Here is a 26892-nt window from a genome sequence, read left to right as displayed (position 1 = left end):
GTTGACATTATTCCTTAATATAGTAAATAAATTAAAATATGTATGATATCGCGTATAACTCACCTTGTTTACAGTACTGCATACGGAGTACACACCTGTATTCTCTACAGATATAAACTGTAGCATTTACCAGTTTTTTTTCTTTGTAAGAAAGAGACTTCCCAGTGTTTTATACAACTTTTATTGAATAAAGTATACAAACATTTTTTTTTAAGATGTGAAAAAATTAACTGTGTCGAATCAAATATCAAGTACAGATACCGTATACAACGTAGTTCCTTAGGTGTCAATCTAGACTGAAGAACACATAGCATCTGGTGAGCAAGTTGTCATTATTCCTTGCATAAATGACCGATGGGTATATAAAATGATTTTCATAGTAAGTGTACTTGATCCCTGCAGGTGAACACAAAGTAAGGCCAAGTCCAAGTATGAACCAAAACCAGAGGGAAAGGTTATCAGATAAAGATTTGGAAAAATCAAATGGATAATTTAACACCATCAGAAGTAAATCATTGTAGAGGCCAGGCCACAAATGTGGTTAAAAAGCAATGCTACAGACAAATTTTTCTCTGGTGTTTGGCACATGTCTGATCACATCAACATCCTTGAAAAAGATGAACTACTGGTATCTGTGCTTGTTTTGTAAAAAAACATACCAAGGATAAGGCGAGTTGCATGAGGATTACATCACACTGACGACGCTTCACTATACGGTGCATTTATTTTGGCATGAAAAAGAAAGCTAAACAATAGCTATGGGCAAGCTACTGATGTTATTGATAAAATATTTTTGTTCCGAATTACAGCCCCCCCCCCAACCTATTATATCCATTAAACTGATATTAATAAGTGGCTTTTTAATGGCTTTAACCAAGTATCCCGATCACAACTCCTTTGTCTAATCTGAACTGTTAGTAGATACAAATGTTGAAATTATTTCCTGTTTATTGTGAACCTTTCGCAATGATTCTAGGGTAAACATTGACGGTGTGTTAGTTTTGATTACTGCAGCAATAATGGCTCATTTATTTATGTAAATTATGACCAAACTGGCTAAATCCATGTGGATTAGCACAATAATACAGACACAAAACAAAATGATATTTTATTTATGCGCAACATTCACTTAAAATAGTCTACATCACAAGTTTAACTTTAGCTCAAAGGTCGTAAAAAATCAAGCTGATAAATTCTGAATGCTCTATTGTATCCTGTAGAATTCCTCTTTCCACAAGTCACACTGATAAAACCCATTCTACTTGAAAATATTGGGCTCCATGTTTTTTTCTCAATATAGACTGGTCCACTACATAAATTCAAGAAACGTGTCTGTTTTCTTTGAAACATGTTAGTTACAGTTACTATCAACAGAAAATAAAGAAACTGTTTAAGTACAAAAAGCCAATTGGTCACACACATAGACAATATGAAGATCAGTAGATGGTGGTCTATGATGGATCAATGTCACATGACACAAGCCTTGAACTGTACTCATTATATTGTGTCTCGCTCGCTCCTGATGTCACCCGATATAATCTTTGATCTGAACTCCGAAAAAGGTTAAGGGAGATGTGTTTTATTTTTTTTATACATGAACTAAATGGGTATCATATAGCTAATTGTATTACCCGGGTAATTTTGAACAGGTGGGTACCCAAGTACCCATAGAAACCTTTAGTCTTGTTACATAGTACAAGCCCCCAGATGTAACAATGGAGCTTTTTTCAAGCTGTACCTAAAGAACAAATGCAATAAATGATTAAAACCACACATGAACCTCTTGTACGTTTGTGATAAGATTGGGAGGTGGGGGGGTATTTTTAATTTGTAAGCTGCTTTCAATAAATGCTCATTAAGGGCTTTGGAAATAATATGGAAATTAAATAGAAACTATGACAAATTAATAACCAGCACTTTTATGAATTATCATTTTTTGAGAAAGAGTATTGAAGCAACTACCTGATGCAGATCAGTATGTAAATGTCTGCACATGTATATGCTAATAGGTCATGTAGTGAATCTACATGGATGCACTTTGTAGCTAGGAAATTTATGCTCAGACATGAACGGGGATGGGAAAATATCTATGAAATTTAAAAACAGGCATTTTTTCTGTCTCTGTTATGCACATTTGTCATTACATACCCCTAGCTTGGCCACTGATAAATATAATTGTTACTACTGTATAGTTTGTATAGGTAAAGGTATTAAATTGACACCTTCCATGATCGAATTTAAAGCATTAGGAGTTCCTCCAACTCTGCTTTGTGTGATGGGCAAATGCAATAAAATCAGTGATGGGTGCCACAAAACCCATTACTGCTGCAATAAAATTTGTGGAGTTCAACTATATTAAGTGGATGTCCACTAGGCATGGTGAACGTACACCAGACATGGTGGGCACTTAGTCCCCTGCCCCATGTTGAAGTCCATCATATTGAGTGGGCAATCCAATCTCCTTCGTGCATGTACTTACTTTAAATAAAGTTTTTAATAAGACAACTTTACTAAGACATTGGTAAAATAAGCAAGACCACAAAGAAGAAAGTCAATGTCAATAAAAAGTCTAAAACTGGTTCATGGTCATTGAATCCAGTGGGGTCCTGGAACCTGAGCACAATAATGCCTATATGGTTCCAATCAAAAGGAAAAGTCTTAAAATGTGAAAATGAAGAACTGCACAACTTTCATCAGGCTTGGTTTATATACTAGCAAGAGATCTTGCTTGCATACTAAGCAGGCCTCCCTCATACACTCATCATGCCTACCAACCCCACCCCATATAATATACCATCATGTAAGCATTTTTATGTCACAAAAAATAATCAGGTCTTTGATGGGCTCCAGTTTGATTCAACCATGTTCAAAACCTATTGCTTACAAGCTTTATGTCCCTCACTAAACACAATGTAGCCCTAAGACCTTGAAAACTGGGTCACTAGCTACAAAATCTTTCAATAATAACTGGTGTGATTTGGCAGTTTCTTTTAAATATTTTACTTGCAAGATCAGTGTTAGCACTCACATGCCACCCAAAACAGAAACTCTATGACCCTGGACATTTTGTTATTGATATTGAAACCCAAAAATGTTATGGAACCACCAAAGGCATTTATTTGCATATCAAATTTAGTCTAGATCAATGAAGCCATATAGGAGATATCTTGTTTCCAAGGTTGATGTATTTCATTTAAACACAAAGTATTGCACACACATGCCGCCAAAACCAGATACTCTATGACCCTGAACACTGTTATTGTTACTGAAACCCAAACAGCTCATGGAACCCATCTAAGCATTTATGCAACAAATTTGGTACATTTCAGTCAAACCAAGCTGAATGTTCTTTATTTAAACACAAAGTATTCCCCCGTAACCTTGAAAATAAGATTACTGTCACCACATCCTAAACAGGTCTTGGAACACATTCTATGTGGTTTGGTTATAAATAGTTTTACAGATAGCTTTCCTATCAGGTAATTGCAATAGATGGATGGACAGATATGCTGATGGAAGACTGGATGGACCGGATGGTAGGTAAAGGACATAGTCATATAGTTTTCTTTCAGTGTGAAATGAATGTACCTGTTCTTCCAAGTTTTGATTATCTGCCTTTTTGTCCCCACAAGATGGAGCAGGTGAGTTCATGTAACCTCTGACCCCATGCAGAGCTTGACCTTCTTCTGAACTTTTTTTATGTTTCTTTGCTACTGCCTTTAGTTTTTCTCTCAGCTTCTTCCCTTCATTTGATGAAAATGAAGAACAAACTGCAGATACCGCCTCTTTATTTATGGGTTGTCTTCTGTCAGTTGCGTCCTGGTTGTCTATTGATCCTTCCTGCACAGCTGACCCACCATCAGTAAATGATATTGGGGGTTCAACCTGCAAGGGTAAACCAATATCCTGCTGGTTTCTGGTATGCAAGTCCTCCTGGCATTTAAGGTCAAACTCTCTAACATAGCATGAAGGATCAACAGCTGAGCTGCTTGCATACATGTCTCCTCCCTCTGGGGCCTCTTGGTCTCCCACTTGTGGCCCCAAGTGGTCCATTTACATCACCCTCTCAACATCACACTGAAAGATGACAGAAAATGGAATGTGAAATTATAGTGCAATGTGAGCTACTGTGCACACATATACATACTCAAGTACAAAAGAATATGTACATGTGTGCTGGACTTAATTGCATATCAGCACAATCCTGGTTAAATATAATGATACTAACCTATGAGCATGCTTATCAGGAGTAATAATTAGTAAAAAAAATTAAAATCTAGGCAGCTCATTTCGACAACACATTCATAAAAAATGTAAAACTTCTCCACATTCTGAGGCATCTTCCTGTAAGCAGATACATATGTGATACAGCAGTAATATCATAAGAATAATGTGTGTGTTTCTGGTGTCATGCTTAAAAAACAACAGGAGTCCCTCAAAGGAATGGATGTTTAACTGTACATAAAAAATTACCAGAAATTCAAAATAGGACCATTTCTTTCTTTGGCCAAGTGTTAAAACTATCTCTGATATTCTTGAGTAATAAGATTGTCAAATCTACAAACCAGAGATTGAGTGACTGTTAGATTGGCACTCTTTTCATGTAGGACAAACTTGACATCACTGGAAGAATTTTGGTGAAAATCCTATGCCAATAATAACAATAATAATAAAAATAATAAATTTCAGATGCAGTCACTGAAACCATAATTAGCAAATGATTCGCATCATTTGCATTTAGGACCAGCTAGGTATCATCTGAAGTCTTTTGGTGTAAACCCTATGTTGATATGATTGTCAATTCAGACAGTGAGAATGCCCATATAAAAAATGATTTTCCATTTAGGAGTGTCTCTAACAAGATTTTTAAGATAGCTGACATGCTGACTGTCAGATTGGCAATATTTTCATTAGGGCAAAATTCTGATGGATACTGAAAAGCCAATCTTGATATGTCCCAAAATAGATTTTGAAGAAGGTCACTGTAGCAGCTATGAGTGATGTCAGATAGCACAATTTTCATTCAAGACCAACTAGACACCATATGAAGTCTTCTGGTGAAGTGGCACATGCAGACATAACCATTAGGAGTACCATATATACTTGGCTACAAGTCTAGTCCAACCGCCCAAACCCAGACATGACAGCACATAATGTATCTGCAGATCTGGGTCTGTAATGATAATAAGATTTTCAAGATGGCCATGGTGAACTGGAACCAGGGACCGTTTCTCAGTGCACCACCAACACTAAATTCAAAAGAAATCCAGATCAGCAAAAAAGTGACCTATCACACTCTTCTAAGATTACTCAAGTCCTGATGAACTTGAGGAATGCTGTGTGCATGTTATAGAACTTCTTCACCTACTGATCATAACCTACCTTTCTTCAACAAAAGATGGCAATTTGTCAACAAAATCATCAGATTCCAACACAGTGGATTTTCTACACACTTGCAACATCATATCAAGAGGCCTTGGAAATTTTGCAGTAAATTGCACTTTTAAATCCTGAAACCTAGACTTCATTAGACACTTAAATAGTACAGTGTAATTAACTTCTAATCATCCAACACCCATTCAAGCCAATGAACTGTAACACAACCAAGGCTGAGAACAAATGGTTTGCCTTTCCAAACAAAAATGATCAAGTGCGCCAAATAAAATTAAAAATAATTTAGTAAGATAACAGGAATGAAATCAAGAGTAAAGAATATATGAACTATGCAATTAAAATGGAAAAACAATGCAATCAAAGATGCATATATAGAGTGAATGAAATACAAGTACAACAGTGAATGCAAATGGCAAGCATGTGACATTTAGAACAATTCAAATTTAAAAATCTTTGAGGCAAAAGATAAAATGTTATTGTCATGTAAAATCAAGAACTGCCTTTGTGTTTTTTAAAATAAAATTAATGTTATATTTTTTTAAACTTCTTCAATCATTAATATCTTTTGAAAATTTGATCTTCTCCAGACAATACCATATATCCTTGCGACACTAGTTGCACCGCTTGACAGTTTGTGTGGGGTTTTTCCATGAGCTATTTTTAGAGCTCACATTCAGCTCTGTCCACATGCAGACAGCATATATAATTTATGATGTTCAGATGTTCAATATGTGTACCAAGCAGAAACAGCAAATACTGTGAAACTGCCCTGAACTTCCTCATTATAACCTTGAATCCTCTGGTGAATAGCAACATATTTTGGTCCCAACTGAGTAATTATTACATAGTTCAGACCATCTTCATCTGGTAACCACCCATATAATGACAAAAGTTTGTGCTCCCAACCTTGCTGGGTTTCCCTGGTAATAGTTTCAACAATAATTACTGACACAACTGACAAGACATTTGGAACAAAGCCTTTGTAAGACTTGATATATATCTGGTCATCTAACATATCAAAGTAATGTTCATTAAAACAGATATAGGAACTCTATTAGTTTAAACCAGTCTCAAGGTGGCTCTCTTGCACAGATTACAAAAGCATGATATGTAACAACATCAGTATATTCACATGTTATGTTTGGATCTCTTTATACAATCTATTTAAAAAATCCCTGGCAACATGCCCAAGAAATTTCAAATAAAATCTTGTTATTTTTATAAACAAGTTCTACAAAAACACAGAGTAATGAACACCAACTGAACTTTCTGACCGTGAGATACCATGTATACTTGCTTATAAGTCAAGCTGAACTGTAAACAATGAAGATCCTGATCTGCCATAGCGTAATGTGCAGATCTGGGTATTTGTGGCTTGAACTACCGATTACTCCTAGCACACTGCTAAGACCCAGATCTGCTGGCACATAATGCGACAGCAGATCTGGGTGTGCAGTCATCAGATGGACTCTTCCTATAAGCAAGTCTAAATGGTAGGTGTTTTCCAATGTTTATTTTTGGAACTAGCAACAGTATGTGAAACTTTCCCAAAAATCCTGCAGGCCCACAGGACCAATAACATGTAAACTACTGGTCCTTGCCACTACCAACTTGCCCTACATTTTTCATCATACATGAAGACAAAATGTAGTCAATGACACAATGCTAAATGCAGGTAGAAAATGACCTTCAGCTCAAAGAAAGGTCACATCTGTAATTTAAAAAAATGGAAAAAGAAAGAAAAACACAAATTAGATATTTATAATTGAAATTTATTACATTTTATTGATTTGAATAACATGGCCACTGTTTTCTAACCAGAACAAGGATACTTACTGTCTAGTTCATCCATTTCCATATATACCTCATCTAAAGGCTGGGCATCAGAATAGAGAATAGTGTCCTCTCTATTAGATATGGTTTTTGGCATCAGGGATTTTTGGAACTGTTTTTATTCTTTATGGAGAAGAGTACTTCCTTTTTTTGATTGTGTTTCTCATACTTGCACGTACAAATATAATAAATGATGACTGTACCCATCAAACACCCCATAATTAAACAGGGCAGCACACAGAAATAAAACAGATCACATCTCAGGGTGTAGAGCTACCATATTTCCTTCAGCCTTCTTTGTCAAGTACCAACTGCTGAGCATGTGCAACACTGCATCTACTGAACTGAGGTGTTTCAATCAAAATGAACAATACCCACCAATGAAAGCACTGTAGACAAAAGCTCATCTTTAACACACTTAAAGAAACTGACAAAGAATTTATTTTCCTTTAAATATGTATAATTTATTAAATATTAAGAACTGATCAGTAAAGATTATTGATAATCTGAAAATAAAACTTGGGTGGGAATTATCATCATAAATACTGCCACACTAAAGTTAAATGACAAGAAAATCCTGAAATGAAAAATCAATAGTAGAGGGACAATTTTCATGTGAACCAGACATTCTCAAACATGTTCATGTTTTCATGAGGTACATGAACTTGATAAAAGTGTTTATTACAAAATATAAGTGTCCCAGGAAAAGATATTTGTACAGTGCAAATTAAAGTTACATTTATCTCATTTTTTAGCACTGGTGCTCGACCGAATCATACCGAATGACAAAATTACCTCCATGACCCATTCTGACATAGGACCTTGTCTATCATATCTATCATGAGACACGGTAAGTAACTTCCAAAAGCTCTGTTCCACACTTGACCTTCGATTTCCATCTTTGAAGGCACACAAAAATAATCTATGTCGAGTTTTACTCCTGAGATATTTTTCTATTAATAAAGCCATTACTGAATTTCTGAGCTGCACCAAACTAAAATTACGGGGTACAAAACAAATGAATTGCGCAAATTTTGTCTGCCGCAACAAAGTTACACTCCTGTGGAACATAATATGATTGGCTCAAACGGTAAGATCATGAACCAGAGGCACGGGTGACATTTAAGTATTACCCTTTGAGCCAATCATATTTCACCATTAAAGTGTATGCCAGTCACATGGTCGGGAGATTTTGAAAATAAGTGTAATATGTATTTGATTTGTGTGGACTTGAGATAATTCTTCTATGGAACAGGATTCCTAAAGTTTAATAGAATTAATGGCAAGTAGGAACTTACTTTCGCATCTACCACCTTCAGATTAATGAAGGAATGTATCACAGTCACAAACACCGTATCTCTATGTAAAATAGTGCTCATTTCATAGGTGTGCAACTTTGTCCTGGCATCAAGGGTCAAGTGTGGAACAAAGTTTTTTAAAGTTACTTACCTTGCATCTTTTGTAGTAAGATTGATATGGTCTTATGTCAGAACGGGTTATGAGGATAATCTGATATAATTTTCGAGTCAAGTAACTGTGGTTTTTAGCACTGATAGTGCATTAAGTACTATCTACTGTCTTCTTTAGTCCCTTGAAAATTTTGTACTCTAATTTGGAGAAGAGGGAACACAATGTCCCCAGCCCTTAGCATCCCAGGTTCAATGCTAACCATATTGTGATATATAAAAAATAAGAATTAAATGCTACAATGCAGTTGTTTTTTGTTTGTTTGTTTTAATGGTATTTTTTACAGACTCTTGGCTATATTATGTCAAGGAAATTGGAGCCAAGAGCCTTTCGCCAAGGACACACAATGCAGCCAACCCAGACAGACCAAGGTAGGTACCGCTAGGCTTTGCATTTGTCACTATTTTTTACTGACTGGCGAAAGTTGAGGGCGACAAATTTTTATAAAGTAAATTTTTAATTTTTCATTGATATAAGCGACTCGGGCCACTAAATACCCGTTTTCACTATCTGAGGCAGTCAGTGGATCATGTTGGTAGATGATGAATAAGATGTTATTGGAACATGATTGCAGCTAACTGCAAGCTGTCATTCGGTTTTGATAAGCAATTAAATGTGATTAGTAGGAAATAAGGAATGACAGAGGGATATAGTCTATTACTGAACATGTCAGTAAAAGATTCTGTGTCATTTGCATGTGTTGTTAATTTACGTTTATTGCAAACTGTGAGTGTGAGACACACTTGGGACTGCTTATTGCTTTAGGGATTATTTACTAAGATAACACATTTTTGATGTCTGAACTTAACTGAGCAACATAGGATGCCACTACAAGGATGCCAATCGTCAAATGTGAAGGGCCTGAGTTGCTTATATCAATTAAAAATTAAAATTTACTTTATAAAACAAGTCTGTATCAAGCACAAAGAATATGGCTAATCTAGCTCTGAAACAAAAATTTATATCTACATGCATCAGAGGCAGCTACCAGGTTGTTTGTTGCCTCTATTTCTACTGCAGACTGTGAGAGGGGGTTCAATCGCCAGAATCAGTCTAAAAAACAAACTTACAAAATTCTATGGGTATATCTACTCTGAAAAATTTAATGAGAATTTCTACTGATGGGCCAGTGTTGAGAATTTTGATTTCAGGAAGGCATAAAAGAAATGGTCTGGGGAAAAAATGAGATGGATATTGAAGAAGTGTCAGTGACATTGTTCATAAAGTGTGTTTGATTTGGATTTTTAACGTAGCTTTAACAATTTTTCAGTCATACGCTATGATGTCTGCAGTGTGGCAGTTTATAGTGATGTCCAGCACTGGGGCATCATGCCGCAGGCATGTAGCATAACCTTCCACCCAGTCATATTATCCAGACACCAGGTCGACCAGTCCTAACACTAACCTCTTAATACTGAGCGCCACGTGAAGCAGCTGTTAGTACCATTTTTGTAAGACTTTGGTATGACTCATCCGGGTATCAAACCCATGACCTCCTACATCCGAGGTGTATGCTCCAACCACTAGGCCACTGGAGCAGTCTTGTTCATAAAGACACAGTATTTTGTATTATCAGTTAAAAAGAAACATTCTTATTCATTCTTGCTTTTCATATGCTATACACTGAACTTCATGTGTGTGTATATATATATATATATATATATATATATATATATATATATATATATATATAATGGTATGGTTATATTTATTAATAATTATTACTATGCTTTGAAATGTAATAAAAATGTTGTAAAAAATGTTTTATTGTCATGTATATAATGATTAAAAATAGGGCCAATATAATATTACACATATATTTAAGTCCCAGCATCATGGCATAAAATGGCTCCTATGGCTGGAAAGTGGTTCCAAAATTTAAAATTGGCGAATTTCATGGCACAAAGAAAAATATTTCCAAGGGAGGACCAGTGATGCTTAACCAACTGAGCTACCACAGCTCCTTTTTAGTATAAAATTTACATCATGCATTTTTTAACTTGATTTGCAGAGAGATTCAAGATTTAATGATGTAGCAACTATTCATTTTCAAGTTTTGCTGCAGATGGCTTGTTTCAGCAATGAAATATGCTTACTTTTTTCTTAAATAGTGAGTAAATGCACAAGGAGTAGTTAACTTTGATTACTAAGTAGAGTTCATATAAAAATAACCACAAAGTATGTATTGTGATATGTACTGTATTGCGACCTTTGTATCCTGATGAATATCCTGTTTCATTACCATATATACTTGCTTATAAGCCAAGTCCAACTGCAAACTACAAAGACCTAAATCTGCCATTCCATCATGCACTGGCAGATCTGGGTCTGTGCAGTTTGTTAGAGGAAGGTTTGTGCAGTTTGTTAGAAGTAATCAGAAAAACATACAACACAGACCTTGATCTGCAGGTGCATCATGATATAGTAGATCAGGATTTTTGTTCATTTCAGTTTTATAAGTCTTATAAGTGAGTACAGACAGTAGGTCAATGGCAAAACACAGGTGTATACTGACTGATACAGTTCATACATCCCATCCAAGACCAATCACACACAGCACTACCTGTGTGCTAAGTAGATTAGGCAGCAATTAATATTCCCCTGGAGACTACAACCACAAGGTCACTGGATTGAGCTATGCACTGAGCCTCTCCAAAAACTGATGCTAAAAGTGCAAGTAGCAGTTCGACTAGTTGATAACATATGTAGGGGTTTTCCAAAGACTATTTTTAGATCATCACCAATGCTGGCCAGAACAAAACATGAAAAGCATTAACCCACTGGTGCAAATTTCCTGTTGAAATAATTTGCTGCAGTAGCTTTAGTTCAATAAATTTACGTGACTGAGATTTCATTTATGCATTTGCAATGAACAATCAACACGTCACATCCATTCTTCAGATAATAGATGCCATCTTCAGAAAGCTAGTCATTTAATCCTAAAAGCAAAGAAAAATTAAATAACTAGTCACATTATATTCTTGTTAACCTTGAATTCCACAGAAATGATACAAACATGTTTCTAGAAGCCACAAAATATGAGAAAGTACTTTAAAAAATAATACACATTTGTGAAGTATTTTTTCATCATGTTGGTACAGTTGTGTTTGCCATTTTGAATTTCTCCAGAAATGTGGCTCTCATCTTTTTTTCCTTTGTCGACATCAATATGTATGCACCATGAACATTCAAAGAAGAATGCTAGTAATTTGCATATTCTCAGGTCTGAGTAATGGTGATTAGTCCATTTCAACCACTAATATCATTAAAATCTCTCAAAAACAATTTGCATGACATCTTGACTCTGGCATTATACAAACTGCCTGAGGGCAAAAAAAGTCTAGTTTTGTTAATGTAATAGTGTGTGTGTGTGTGTGTGTGTGTGTGATTTGGATTTTGTATGTAGCTTACAACAATTTTTCAGTCATAATGCTATAATGTCAAGCACTGGGGCATCATGCCACAGACATGGAGCATGATGTCCAACCCAGTCACATTTTCCTGAGACCAGGCAGACCAGTCCTAACACTAACCTCTGAATGCTGAGTGCCTAGCGAAGGAGCTGTTAGTACCATTTTTATGTCTTTGGTGTGACTCAGGCCAGGTTTGAAACAGTGACATCCCACACCACTAGGCCACCCGAGCAGTGTTAATGTAATGGAAACCACCACCAATGAATATTTTCGATAACTCTAATGCAGGGCTAGAATTCAACTTTCTGTTACAACTTGCATTTCTTTGCAAGTTAAGAAATACAGCATGCAAAATCCTATATGCTATCTTTTAAAAGCAATTATTTTACTTGTATAAATAATAATCAGTCTATACTAGAACTGAAAATGTGTGTGTGAGGGGCACCACCCCCCCACGTCTGCAGAAAAGGGAAAAAAATTCCTGAATACAGGAGGGATTTATTGAAGAAATGAAAGGGATGGCCTGGATACTAAATATATAATGCACATTTTCACATTTTTTGGTGCAATGGCTTAGAAAATAGTTGTAAATCCAACAAACACATGCCTTTGAAACGATACTAAATACCTTAACTGTAATCTGGAAATCATTAAAGAAAATAAATCAGCTTTCTTCACTCTCATGAACAAAATGTTAAATGTGCAACTAAATTGTTTTTCTTCTTTATGACTGAAGTCCGATTATTAATGATATCTGTCCAGGTTTGTTTCTTTGACCTTTAAAAGTTACTAGAAATAAAAAGTAATAAAGCATTTATTTTCAGCTGCCTGTTTAAAATGTAATACAAAATATCTGAGGTAAGCATTCCTAAAAAAAATACAGCAGTGCTAAAACTATCTTTCATAACTTGGTTGCTGTATGGCAACCTATCAAAACTTGTATTGGACATTTTAAATTTTAGGTCTCCATGTTTACATATTTTGGTTGCCATACTGACAAATCCTCATTTTGATAGACCTTTTATTCAATATTGTGTTTGATATTTGTTCTAAGCTCCATTTAAAATGAAATAAATTATAAAAGAAAACAGACAGCAATGTCAACATCCTTTTTCAACACTGCTGTTATTGTCACAAACTATAAAGAATGTCAGGCATCATGATCCACTTCACCTGGAAAACCATCATAATGAATGCATTACTCGTATGATCACTGATGCGCTAAATCATTTTAGCAAATTCTGAATTATTGATATACTTGTCACTTAGATATATTTTCAGACCATTTGTATCCCGCGTTCCAATTTAAGTTCTAAATTTTGTGAAAGACAGTTCATCCGTCAGCAGTACAAGCTGAAATAAATTCCAATTCATGTCCAACCACATTTATTCATCCATCCATCTCAACTGGCACTGAATTATATTAGCATTATCAACATGTTACACAAAATAAAACAGGTTGGATATGCCTATATTTATTACCATTTCCATAAAACTTCACAGTTCCTTCTTGAAACTGCAATACCATTGCTAGTATACTAGCTGCACTTGTGCTTGTTTCAAAACACTGTAAACGCACCACTCAGAAAATCTTTGAATCGTGCAATCCAAGCGATCTAACCATTTATCTACATACTGACAATCCGAGTCAACTGCTTGCTTCATTTTCTTATGACTGCTGGTCTAAGAAACTCTGGGTTTCTTTCTTCCCCATCAACAATGCTTTTGTAACACTGACATGGTTCCAGTTCTGTCATCCAGGTGCTTATGTCACTGATGGAATAATAAATCAAGTATTTGAATAAATGAGCTGTGCACAAGTGCAATTGAGCGAATAACATTTTTTCATCAGAAGTAATTTTTTAATCACATAAGATTTATTTTTTGCTCGGTCATCAGAAGACAAATTGACATTTGTCACTAGCTAACGCTAATTTCTGCTTGCATATATGATCATTTTCATCGCAACTTTAGGTGCTACATACAAACTGCAAGTCTTTAGGAAAGATATAGTAACAGATGTCACATCAAGTCAGATGATACCAAAAAAATATTTCAACATCTGGTGCATGAAATTTCTGCACCCTGTGAAACATTAGTGGTGTAGTCTAAAATGAACCCTACCTAAGTCAGATGATGTCTGTAGAGTATTTCTATATTTGGTGAATTAAGTATTTGGCTGTGCAAAAGAGATGGCACTTCATTTTGAAGAAAAAACACAACATGGTTGAACTCTGTCCACTATACATTATCAGTGGTCACAGCAATGGGCAAAACACTAAGCAGCTGATCTCACTGAAAAGGAATCAATGCCAAAACAAATTCTGTTCAACGGTTTATAAATGATACATCCGTTTTTGCTGAAATTCATAATAAAGGAGTTTTATTATTGACAGACATTAAATCATTGAAAAAAATAGGGCACCTGCAAAAATGTTGCAAAGGCTTAAACTTTAACTTGCATTTTCAAGTATACATGTTACATTTGAACCCAGAACTAGAAGTGGTGGTTTAAATTTTTAATCAGCTGTAGTTCCATGTTAAAAAGCCACTTTGCAGTATATATATTTTACATGTACCGAGACATTAAAAGATATACCTCATGTAACCAAGATGGTAAGTGCTGAACGAACATTGACAGTTGTATTCCCTTTTCCACTTCTAACCAACAATCACATGCCACATCTGAAAAAGTCGACTCTTTAACTGCAGCATTGGATGTGTTATCATTCATTGAATGAAAAACATCAGACACCATCTTAATAACATGCAGTATAATGTAATGAATGAAAAAAAACAGTTATTGTGATAGTAAATCAGAAATGTGGAGCATATTAAGATGTCAAAACAATCTGAATCTCAGAATAACCCTTCTTTTGCCATCCACACCCCATCCCCCCCCTCTTCCAGAGTTTATAATCATGAACATTTGCATTAAATTGTATTAAATAAATGACTTTTGTGCCACAAAATGATCTTTTCCATCTTTAATATATGTGTTTAGTCCAATGTAAATTTAGTTAGCCCATGTCTTGAACCCTTCCTGTAGACCTTGGTCAGTGTAACATAAAATCATGAATGCAAAATCCAGTTTTGAATCAATGCAGAAACTTGTCAGAACTGTTTCAAATGAATTGTAGTTTCTTTCAGTGAGCAATTTAGATTGAACTCAATACCTGCATGTGGTGGAGCCAAGTTCTGCAAGAGTCATTTTGTTTTAACACTGCTCAAAAAAGTCATATAAATTCTGCTGTCAGGGCCGGCTTGGTAATATAATTGCTGGTCATTCAACTAATTAATTACAAACAGTATAGGGGGCCCCCGAGTGGTCTAAAGCAATCTCCATTACAGATCACTGCCATCTCACCTGTGTCTGCGTGGGTTCGAGTCTAGGATTCGGCCAATGTGGGTATGTGAGAAAGCTTTCCAGTAGCTTCTCGTGGGTCAGTGGTTCTTCCTCCACCCTTAATACTGGCCGCCATGTATAGCCTATCGTGTGCTGAAAAATGACGTTAAACCCTACAACAACATTCTATAGTACAGTAGTACAAATTGCATGGTCTGAACTACACAAAAAAATCCCATTTATCCTAATCATTTGTTTATCCTAACATGTGCTGATTTAGAACTCTAAAGAATTCATCCAACTTAGTTTTGCATCTGAATGTTTTTTGTATCCCCTCATTTTTAAATTATACATTTTATTGTTTAGAACTTTAAAAATCTTTCAATATGAACTGGCCAGGGAACAGTTTGAAATGGTAAATTTGACTGTTAGCTGGTTCTAATTTTGAAAAACCTGCATTTTAAAGTGAATGGAATGCAGAATTTTCTTCGTTTACAGTGGCATCATATTGCTTCGAGTCTGCTTTTCTTCTTGTCTATGTGTAACAGTGTCTGTTCTAGGATATGCAAACTGCAGAATAATTCGGATTTAGATTATTTTTCATCTTTAGAAAAAAAATCACATAATACACAAAAATAATGCATTATATCTGCAAGACCTACCGTTGTTTACTTGAGTAAATACACCATATATTTAGCTTATCGCACTCCTTTATCAAATGGAGAAAAAGAGATGCCCTACACCCAAAGTTTCAGTACCTAGAACAGGCCATGAATTTATTTATTTGAAAATTTTTCCATATGAAAGCAACTACAAAGTATCTAAAATCTATGGGAGTAGGACAAAAATTGTTTTCATTTTTTATGCAGTCTTTATTTCTCATAAATGTTTTATGCAGAAAATATACATTTTATTCATTTATTATTAACTATTCATGACTAGACTGCAATTTACTAGCAGTATCCACAGTAGAGCTAACACTATTTGTTTATTTTTACATGTATCCCAGACTGTGGAGAGGTTTTATAGTAAAATTCAAATGGGTCATGTATGCACATTTTCTAATATCAAATTAAATATAAATTGTTCTTTTAAAATTTAACACTTATTTTCAATAACCAAAGTCTATATCCTGGTTATTAAATGCTCTGAACCTTAACTGTCATCAAGAAACTTCCAGACGAAAATTATTGATCTCTATGGTCTTTTACAAAGGGGGCAATGTACTAAGCTTGGGTCAAGAAAAGAGCACACAGAGTGGAATTGTCACAATATTGGGTAACAAAAATTTGTTTCTCATTATGCACAGCTTTCATTGTGATATCACAGCACACAACATTCAATCCAGATTGTACTAGATCACACCTTCAGGTTCATTTCATCCAAATATGTCTACCTTGCTCTAACACTGAATTTTCTGCATGCACTTCTCGTGTCATCTAAATAATGCCCTTCCCAAGGAATGTGGCTGTATTAGAATCCAAATGGAATGAACACTTGCCACTTAATGATATGTAGAATCAAATTCTAAAAAATTACTGAAATAATCGATGTTGAATGCCTACATGACCTGTGTGACTTGTACTATAAAAAAAGTCCCTCTACTGTCTCCCAACATGACAGTTACAGCAGCTTCTCAACAGAACAGGTCTGTAGATCAAGCTTATTTGCAGAGTTACATGTGACGATCTCTCTGACGTGGATTTGGCATTGATAAAGTGAACATCATTTACTATTTGTGACCTGTGAAAATCAAATCTAAATCAAATTTGAGACAAGACCAATGTAATGCATGCAACAACTTTATTAACACTACATTTAGAGTAAAGAATCTACTTTTCATGTTTTTTTAAACAAAATCCCATGTTAGTGGAAACCAGCAAACATTTGTTGATCTTGAAATATTTAATAATAATAAATGTAATTCCTTTATTAATATATTTAAATAAAAGTCACTAAAATCTTTACATGCAAAGCTGGCAAAATACAAGCCTGCTAGTTATCATCATCAAATTCTTGTTGTGAGTGGGAGGTGATGTGCTCTGCTGAAGATATGTAACTCTGTACTCTTATGTTCACAATACAGGCTTTGTTATTCCTCGAAAATCTACATCAATAATACAGCATACTGGATTAAAAAAGTTTCATCTGCAGCTTTATTTACAAAATAAAATGTGATCATATTGACAAAATATGGTTCTCTTCACAAGCATGTCTGTCTGAAGCAGGCACATTGACATTAAAGTCTCACTGTTGATTTTTTTGTTGTTGTTGTAGGGTTTAACACCATTTCTCAGCACACGATAGGCTATACATGGCGGCCAGTATTAATGGTGGAGGAAGAACCCGGGAAAACCCCGAAAAGAACCACCGACCCACGAGAAGCTACTGGCAGGCTTTCCCACGTACCCATCCTAGCCGAGCCTTGGACTCGAACCCACGCAGACAGAGGTGAGATGGCAGTGGTTCGTAACAGAGAACGCTTTAGACGACTCGGCCACTCGGGGCCCCCCTCATTGTTGAAGAAGACATTCTTAGCTATCATTTTAAAGAATAAAAACAAACACTAGGCTCAACTCATAACATGGAAAATGAGAACAGGTCACAAAGTTACTTTTAAAGTGAATGTCCTTGTTTTAAATTAACCATGATTGGAAAACATGTAAAATAAAGCACGAGTATAAAGAAGGGGAGATGAAAAACATAGCAAATTAAACTACAAGTCATAGGTTAATGGAATAGTTGTACATTATTAAAACATCACAAAAATCAAGTCATGTGCAGAATTGCCAGACAGACAACTACATTAACATGACTGCTTATTTTCACCCAAACTGCATAAAGAGATTTTTTGTTGTTGTTCTTGTTCTAGAGTTTAACACCATTTTTCAGCACAAGAAAGGCTATACATGGTGGCCAGTATAACTGGTGGAGGAAGAACCCTGGAAAACCCAGGGAAGAACCACCAACCCACAAGAAGCTACTGGCAGGCTTTCCCATGTACCCACTCCAGCCGAGCCTTGGACTCAAACTCACGCATACAGAGGTGAAATGGCAGTGATCCGGAACGGTGAGCGCTTTAGACCACTCGGCCCCCATAAAGAGATACAAACCAATCTGGGATATTAAACTGTAATTGGTGAGGGGTGAGATGGTGCAGAATAAAACATTATACACGATTTGGATTGGTAGGGGGTTGTATAGTACAGCAACAAAAGACTTCAAGGCAGGGTGAGACTGGCAGTCTAGATTCCCCTCCCCCACCCACATGAAATCCCTGACAATTTCTTGTGCCTAGGCAACTGGAGATGGTTGGCAGGTTTCCTACAATGTCATTTCCCTGCACAAGGCACTTTACATATTTCTTTGCATAAAAAACATGAACAACTTTATAATTTAAGATCAATAATGATCCATGGTACAGCAGCTTATATAGTTATAAACCTTTCCTAGAAATAAGTAAAACTAAATAAGATGAATATTGAGATAATGTTAAAGAGTGAAAGAGATAAAAAGCTATCCTGATATTGAACAGACGTCTAGTAATCTTGAACATTGTATAACTTATACCAAAACAAGAAAATGCAAATGTTGATGATGTAGGTTGTTTCTCCTTTGTTGGAAAATAAAATCTGATGTCTCTGATTCAACTTAAATATGTATGTGTGTGTGTGTGTGAGAGAGAGAGAGAGAGCGCTGGGGATTAGTCTTAGAATCATGAACATTTTCCACATTATTCATTTCAGCATTCAATTAAAAACTTCATTCTAACTGTGAAAAAGAATTATCATGTTAATTGCTGGAGTACAATTGGGACTGTAAAATACTATGCTCCAAGAGAGATGGCATGTACGAAGAAACCATTTCCAAGCCTAAACTGACATCCTCATTTGATGTTAATTCATGCCAATTTTATAACTGTTCTCACTGTGACAATAGCTACTTCTTTCATTTCTTTATATGCCCTGCTGAAGTCAATTCTATCTTAAGGACTGATCATTAATTTTCTGAGGGGACGTGCAGAGCATTGTGATTCTTCCTGAAAAGCTTGAAAACAAGGGTCTTGCTCTGATTGGTGGAAACAAATTATCTTACTTGACACTTCACTTTACCTGAATTTTTTATTATCTTGTAATGAAAGAAAAAGATTTATCCCAGAAAATCAAAGCCCCTGCTCCCTCCCCCCTGAAAATTAGATAATGTTCCTTGTAGAATATGTGCAGACAGCCCTGCCGCATCAGAATCTAGCTGACTCAAAGTTGCATATATTCAATAGTGGGAACACATGCCGTTGTTGCAAGTGTGTACAACTGTTACTGTTTAAGGAGCAGCTGTGCTCGCTGATATTTAGTTAAAGTTGTAGTTATTTTTAGAACTGTGTATAGTTTATTAAAGCAACATGAAAGATACTTATCACTGCATATACGTGTGAGTTTGTAACCCAACAATAAATTTTTTCCTCAATGCACCTCTATTTCTTACTGCCATATGTTGAATCAACCAACAATACAGTACATGTATATGCCAGAGGCGGTTGTGATCTCTGATAACATTAGGGTTTTCCCTGTTGTTATTTTTAGAAAAGTACATCGGTGGAGTAGCAGCCAATAAAGACCTCAAAATTAACCAATATTCACTTATAACTTTTACCCACTGCACTTGTTTCTGAAGTAAAAAAGACTTCTTTTCAAATAAATATATTATCACTGCACTCAATAAACAGTCTATACGCTATTCTTCATGGACTTTGGTTCACCCAATTTTTATTTTGTGTAATTATTCAGCAAACAGAGCATTCTGAAGAATCTTAAGCACTGTGGTTGAGAAAATGGGATCAATTATGACTGGCAATTTTCCACACAATAGTTTTCACAAATTAAAATTTCATTTGCAAATAAAATTAAGTTTTAAATAGATATGCTTCAATAAAAACGATCTATGTAAAACACCTTTTACAATCAATAATGCTTCTGAACATGGGTCATGATCAACCACAATTCAGAACACCTTCAGGGGAAATAATATGGGATGAATGGAAAATGCCATCGTGGGTAATCTGTCACATGATAAATATTATCAAGGGATCTAAAAATATTTATCATCAAATATCAACTGATGCAACTGGAACTCCAACTTGAATTAGTCATATTATCATCTTCACTAACATTCAAGAACCCTCCTCATGCATTGTATACATAGGCAACAGTAAACTGATGAAAGTGTGCTATATATGCACTTGCAATGAGTTATATCACAGGTCCACTTAAAAAGGGCACTGCCAATAAAATCAGCAGGTATATCTTTCAAATGTTCAGTCTTGCAATCAGGAAATTTAGTAATGTGTACTACAAGAGGGAACAAAAATAAAATGTCAAGCTTAAATCGCCAATTAATCAAATACAAAGTAACAAGGTATCTTTTACAGTAGTAATATTTAATGGGGCCACACCCAGTTAGTTCTGTTAAAACAGTTGTTTAACCTGATAAGTGGTTTTAATTTGCCATGAGCAGTGTACTTATATGCTTCAATGACTTGAGACAGCTATATTGCTAACAAAGCCTCATGCTTACAAACATAAACACAGCATACAAATTCCCACCAGATTTCATGTGCACAAAGTATCTGTACACACACTTCCTTGAGCAGCAATTGTACAGAATCAGTTATTTACTGGCAGCTGAGTAGGAAGAATATTTGGGCCCCTACGCAAAGCTTACCGATGGGCCCATGCAATGTTAATAGCAATTTTGCGAGTCCAAATTAACAGTACAGTACTTGATGGGTGGTATACGGCCTGTTCCTTGTTTCTTTCTACAGTGTAAAACAATATACAAATTCTATTTGTGGGCCCCAAAGCTTTGCATACTCTTACGATGGGTGCACAACCTTTATCGGCCAAGGGCCAGATTGCATTTTCTAAGACCACTCGTGGTACACAAGCACTAATTTCTTTAATATAATTACTGTTCACTGGCCAGATTTCTGTGCTGTTTTAATCTGCCATGAGGGCTGGACAACATACGTTTGCAGGCCAGATCCAGTCTGCAGGCCGAGGGTTGTGCACCCATCTATGATATGGTAGCTACACCCTGTTTACTGGTCTGCAATCATCTGAGTACTTACTTGTCAATATAGCATAATATATACACATCTGATGACCACTTGAAGATAAATCAGCTATTTGGCAGAAGTCATTTTTGAGTTACCAAAGTTTTATTTTGCTTAGTTGCCAGATGGCAACAAGCTGACATTTTAAATCATGCCAATGGTAATATCTCATCACATATGTGAACATTACAGTCACAACATGTTTTAAGAATAAACACAGTAAAAGATTCCACCTAAGAAGTGTTCATTCCTGAAATGCAAAAAGTGGGCCCAACTGCCTCTGTCAAAAAGTGAGCCCATTGGCCCGTCAAAATGGGGGGGGGGGGGCATTTTGAACAAAATGAGTTGCAATTTCTCCTATGTTTCTTGTTTACTGATAAAATTCAACATGTATCTGTGTCATAGGTACTCACATCGTGGATTTATTTTCCTGCAAAAAATATTAAACTTTCAAGCATTGCATGCTTTGAATCAGTTGTTATAGAGTGAGATTGCACAATTTTCTACAATTTCCTTGCCTGCAAAAAAAAACACATGTCCACTGTTCAAGATGTTTTTTTGTTGACAAGGAAATGATGGCAAATTTTTTTGAGATATCTAAGCATGTGTTACATACTAATGCTAAAAACCAAAATATGACAAAGTTCAATGACTGATGATGATTGCCAGTCACATGTCCCTTTCCACATCTGACCAACAGTCACATGTCCCTTTCCACATCTGACCAACAGTCACATGTCCCTTTCTATATCTGACCAACAGTCACATGTCCTTTTCTACATCTAATAAAACAAGTCACAAGTCCCTTTCCACATCTGACCAATAGTCACATGTCCCTTTCCACATCTGACCAACAGTCACATGTCCCTTTCTATATCTGACCAACAGTCACATGTCCTTTTCCACATCTGACCAACAGTCACAAGTCCCCTTCTATATTTGACCAACAGTCACATGTCCCTTTCCATATTTGACCAACAGTCACACATCCCTTCTCCCATCTGACCAACAGTCACATGTCCCTTTCCACATCTGACCAACAGTCACATGACCATTTCCACATTTGACCAACAGTTGCAAGATTAGTGCTCCTTGGGTTGTAACTGCATTACTCCTTCCATATTGCAACACCCTGTGCTTAAAGTTAACAATGTTCATTGTTTTCTTATTTTTCTAGCATGGATATGTCAAATTCCATGAATCTCTCAGTCGCTTTGGCATTCTGTTTTCTTTATCAAAACTAGATGCATCTACTAATTTCTTGTAAGCAAGCCTTGCGTAAATCGTGCTCATCTACAGCCTTGAGCTTGACACCAAAGAAATTATGTAAGGGTGCCATTGGAATAGTGTACATGACATGACAATCACTTGAAAAGAAAAGTATATCTCTGTACATGGCACAGAAACTAAGTATATGATAATTTATGATGATTCGCATGGGAATTCATATTTCTTGGACATATATCAGTAAAATCCCAAACTCTAGGCACTATTTTCTCATATACAGTATGTGATAACATGTAAGTGTCCAAACGTCATCAGGATTCTTAGTACAATGGATTAAAACAGAGCCGAGCAATGCTTATCAAAGCAAGGTGTCCAGCACACAAGTACATACTCTTGATCAAAATGATCATTAAGGCACCGACAAATTATTAACAGGGATCTTATTCTCCTTGTCTACCAAGATCTAAACTATGCAGTTTCACTTAATCCCATTAAAATCACTTGAACCTTTACAGCTTCCATACTACCTGACCAATACTCACATTGTAGAAACAGATCAAAGAGCACAGAATTTCACCAACAAACAAACTTGCATACTGAGGACTTGGCTACTGGAATTTTCATGTGTCTAAAAATGAAATATATGTATACTTTCATTTGTCCTTCGGCACCCCTGAGAACCTGGCAAATTCTTCCAATTTATTATGTTTAACCTAATAAAACGTACATTTGCCAAAATGTGCAGACTTTTAGCAATACTCTATATCAATTTTCCATTTAAATGTTGTTTGTTTGCCTTAGTAAGTTCTGATAATCAAGGTATTCTTGGGAATGAGACATAAATGGTGTTAATTTTTTTTATAGATTTTTATTTCTTCCAATTGTATGCAGGAAATAGGCATTATTTTTAATTATCAGTCAATGTTCCTCAGTGGTTCTAGATTTCTGATCCAATGCCATCCTTATTAATGTATCATCTCATTCATGACAAACAACTTTAACAAATTTAATTTAATTATAAACAAAAGTCAGAACAATGCGACTCGACTCCTTTTTAAAAAAAATACAATGCAATTTTTTTTTACAGTGCTGTTACATTCTGTCGGTCAATCTGTAATGAGCAATTACAATATTTTCAAATTAGTCTATTATATGATATGCAATTACAGATAATTGGGATTTATATTATCTTCTAATTCTTTTTTCAGAAGAGGGCGGCAGCTTGACCACTGCCATATTTGCAGTTCTAAAACAGACCCTGAATTTATTCAATCCAATTGCAAGCATTAATCAATGTAAGATATAATATATATCTTTAAAATCTCTTCTATATAACATGTAGGCCAGATGCTTGCTGTTGAACACATGCATTACAAGATATTAGATTTCACTAAATGCATAAGAATTCTAGTGAATTTCATAGTTAAAAATACTGTATAATCATAGACTTCCCTACTACTTGTTTACCCTAACCAAATCTATGTGCCCTAAATGTGTAAATTTTGGTACAATTAAAAATTATTCATCCAACTACTTTTTCATCCAAGTGCTGTTCGTGTCTCAAAACATATTCCTGTAAGTATGAGAGTTGTTTGTGTCTCGCAACATGTTCCTATAAATCAAGAGTCTAAGAAGTGGGGCAAAAACTGATTCATAGAGCTCGATTTCTCTATAAAAAAATCAGGATATCTACATTTTATAACTTTATCAGTCATTGTTCCCAATGGCTTTCAAATCACCAGCCTGCCTGCACAGTAGTACACTGTTACCCATAGTGACCATGTAGATACTTGCTTCCTATTTGATATATTGTAGCAAAATTAAAATCTGCAGATCTATTTAATAATTACAACACTGTTTAATATTTTTATAAATCTTTTATTATCAAGTTGCATCAAATGTACAAAACAACAATTGGCAAATAAACAATCATCAATTTCTTCAATACCTAATAAGAAAATAAAGTTCTCTAAACCATAAATTAGAAGATAAAAAAAATCAAAATGTTGATCAAACGATGGCATTTTAATAATTCAAGCCAAATTAAAGTCTATGAAAAATCAGAGACACTGCTGTAACAGAACAATCCCCATGAAACCTATTTCATACACTCTCATGTCCCCCAAAAAATATCCTTTATGGACAAATGGATGAATTTTTTTTTTAAATTAGGAAAAGGACTTTATTAATGGTATCCTTTATGAACAAGTACCATTTAAGGGTGTCTGTTCAAGCAGTTTTCACACTGCATGAAAGATCTCTCATATGTGTGCATATACTAATGACTGTGTTTTGTATGCACTTTAACTCGTACTAGTCTAATACTGCTTGCTGATAATCTGTTGATCAAATCAATGACACCTCAGTAAGTACAAACGGCAGTTGTGCTCGCTGATATTCAGTTGAATTGTCTTCACTGTGGTTGTTTTTAGAAATATGCAAGTTCATGAAAGCACCTTGCACAAAAGATAGTTATCACAGTATATGTGTCTCCCAACAATGAATTTTGTCTTCCATGCACCTTTGCTTGTCACTGTCGCCTGTGGATCACCCACAATACAGTATGTGCCAGAGGCAGTTGTTATCAATAACACATATGGGCTTTCCCTGCTGTTATTTTTAGAAAAGTACATCGGTGGAGTAGCTGCCAAATGTAAACTTGAAAATTAACCGACACTGAAACCTATTTTTACAAAACTTACAACTCATGCCAAGAACACATAAACAAACGTTTTTGAATTAAATAATACTTCTTTTCAATAAATATTTTATCAATTCATATCAATGAACTGTGTGTATACTATTCTTCATTTTCATTCATCCAACTTTTCTTTTGTGTACAGTTACTCGCCAACTGGCATCTGTAATAATAAAATCCAGTCGAGTTTGTGATCACATATGATTTTCAGCTGTCTCCATATGGCTCAATAATAATTAAAACCAGTGCATGAATAAAAATGTTTTATGAAAATAAGTAAACCAACCAACTTTGATCAAAATAGATCTAACCATTTTAAAAAATCTCCAATCAGTAATGCTATTGAACAGCTGTCATAATTGACCACAATTTACAATAACAACTTAGAGAAACAAAATTAGGATGAATAGAAAATCTTGTCATTGACAATCTATGTCATGTGATAAATACCGCGGGGCCTAAAGATATTCATGATCAATATGAAATAAAGCAACCTAACTCAACTGTCATTAATGAATCGATTAACCTTCCAGGGCCTGCCCTGACTCACGCTGCGTACACCGGCAATAGTAAAATACAAGTGTACCAAGTTATCAGCTTCATCAAAACTAAAGCGAAATATAAAATGCACGCTATCACGTAAAGCAGGTCTAGTTAAAGCATTTACAAGAAAACCAAAGCATATCTCCCAAAAGCATTTGAGAACGGATCGTTCTGGCAACCAGGAAATTTAGAATGTGTATACTTCATAAAATATATCAACAGAGGACACGAATAAATAGGTCAAGTTGAATCGACAATTAAACAAAGACAATGTATCTTTTACAGTAATAAACATTTCTGGGACACGCCCAATTACTTATGCTAAATAAGTAATTAACCCGAAAAGTGATTTTAATTTGCCGTGAGTAGCGTACGATATGCTTCAGTGACTCGAGACAACCATATTGCATTGCCTGCAATACCGCATGGTATGCTTGTAAACAGAAACGTAGCATGCGAATTCCCGCCAGATTTCACGCGCTCAAAGCGTCTGTGCACACGTTTCCTTGCGCAGCAAGTACACGTAATGAGCTATTAACTCACTAATTACCTTAATTGCACAACCAAGTGGCGGAGAAGGTGATATTACCCCTTTCTGTTCCGACCAGTGTACCCTCCTCACGTACGCTTATGCAAATCTCCAGACAGCATGTAGTCACGTGAGTAAGGTAGGCCTCTGTCTGGGCAGTTTTCGTCTGCTTCAGTTTTCTACAACACATATACTACTGGTAGTTGTCACTTGGTCAATGAACAAAAATGAATTTAAAGATTACACGAGTATCCTCCCTTGTCTTCTCAAAAAATATCGAACGAAAAATACTTGGATTTTTGTTGTGTATGTCAGTTTATGTCGTTACCAGAG

The 26892-nt window shown here is 35.5% G+C and overlaps 1 protein-coding gene across 1 annotated transcript in view; it reads right to left on the bottom strand.

The window, feature by feature from the left end:
* Positions 1 to 26683, bottom strand: part of LOC149802926 (uncharacterized) — a 126623-nt gene extending 99940 nt beyond the window's left edge. The window contains exons 1-2 of the mRNA XM_089952416.1: positions 26581 to 26683; positions 3589 to 4077 (exon numbers count right to left, since the gene is read on the bottom strand). Coding sequence (XP_089808542.1) covers positions 3589 to 4053 — 465 coding nt within the window. The 5' untranslated portion in view covers positions 4054 to 4077; positions 26581 to 26683. The remainder of the gene's footprint in view (positions 1 to 3588; positions 4078 to 26580) is intronic.
* Positions 26684 to 26892: the final 209 nt, after the last annotated feature.

This window comes from Sinohyriopsis cumingii, chromosome 3, assembly GCF_028554795.1.
Source record: "Sinohyriopsis cumingii isolate HCF-2022 chromosome 3, ASM2855479v2, whole genome shotgun sequence".
In the NCBI taxonomy this organism is placed as follows: domain Eukaryota; kingdom Metazoa; phylum Mollusca; class Bivalvia; order Unionida; family Unionidae; genus Sinohyriopsis; species Sinohyriopsis cumingii.
The sequence above is the reverse complement of the archived record's forward strand: the minus strand, read 5'-3'. Positions and strand labels throughout refer to the sequence as shown.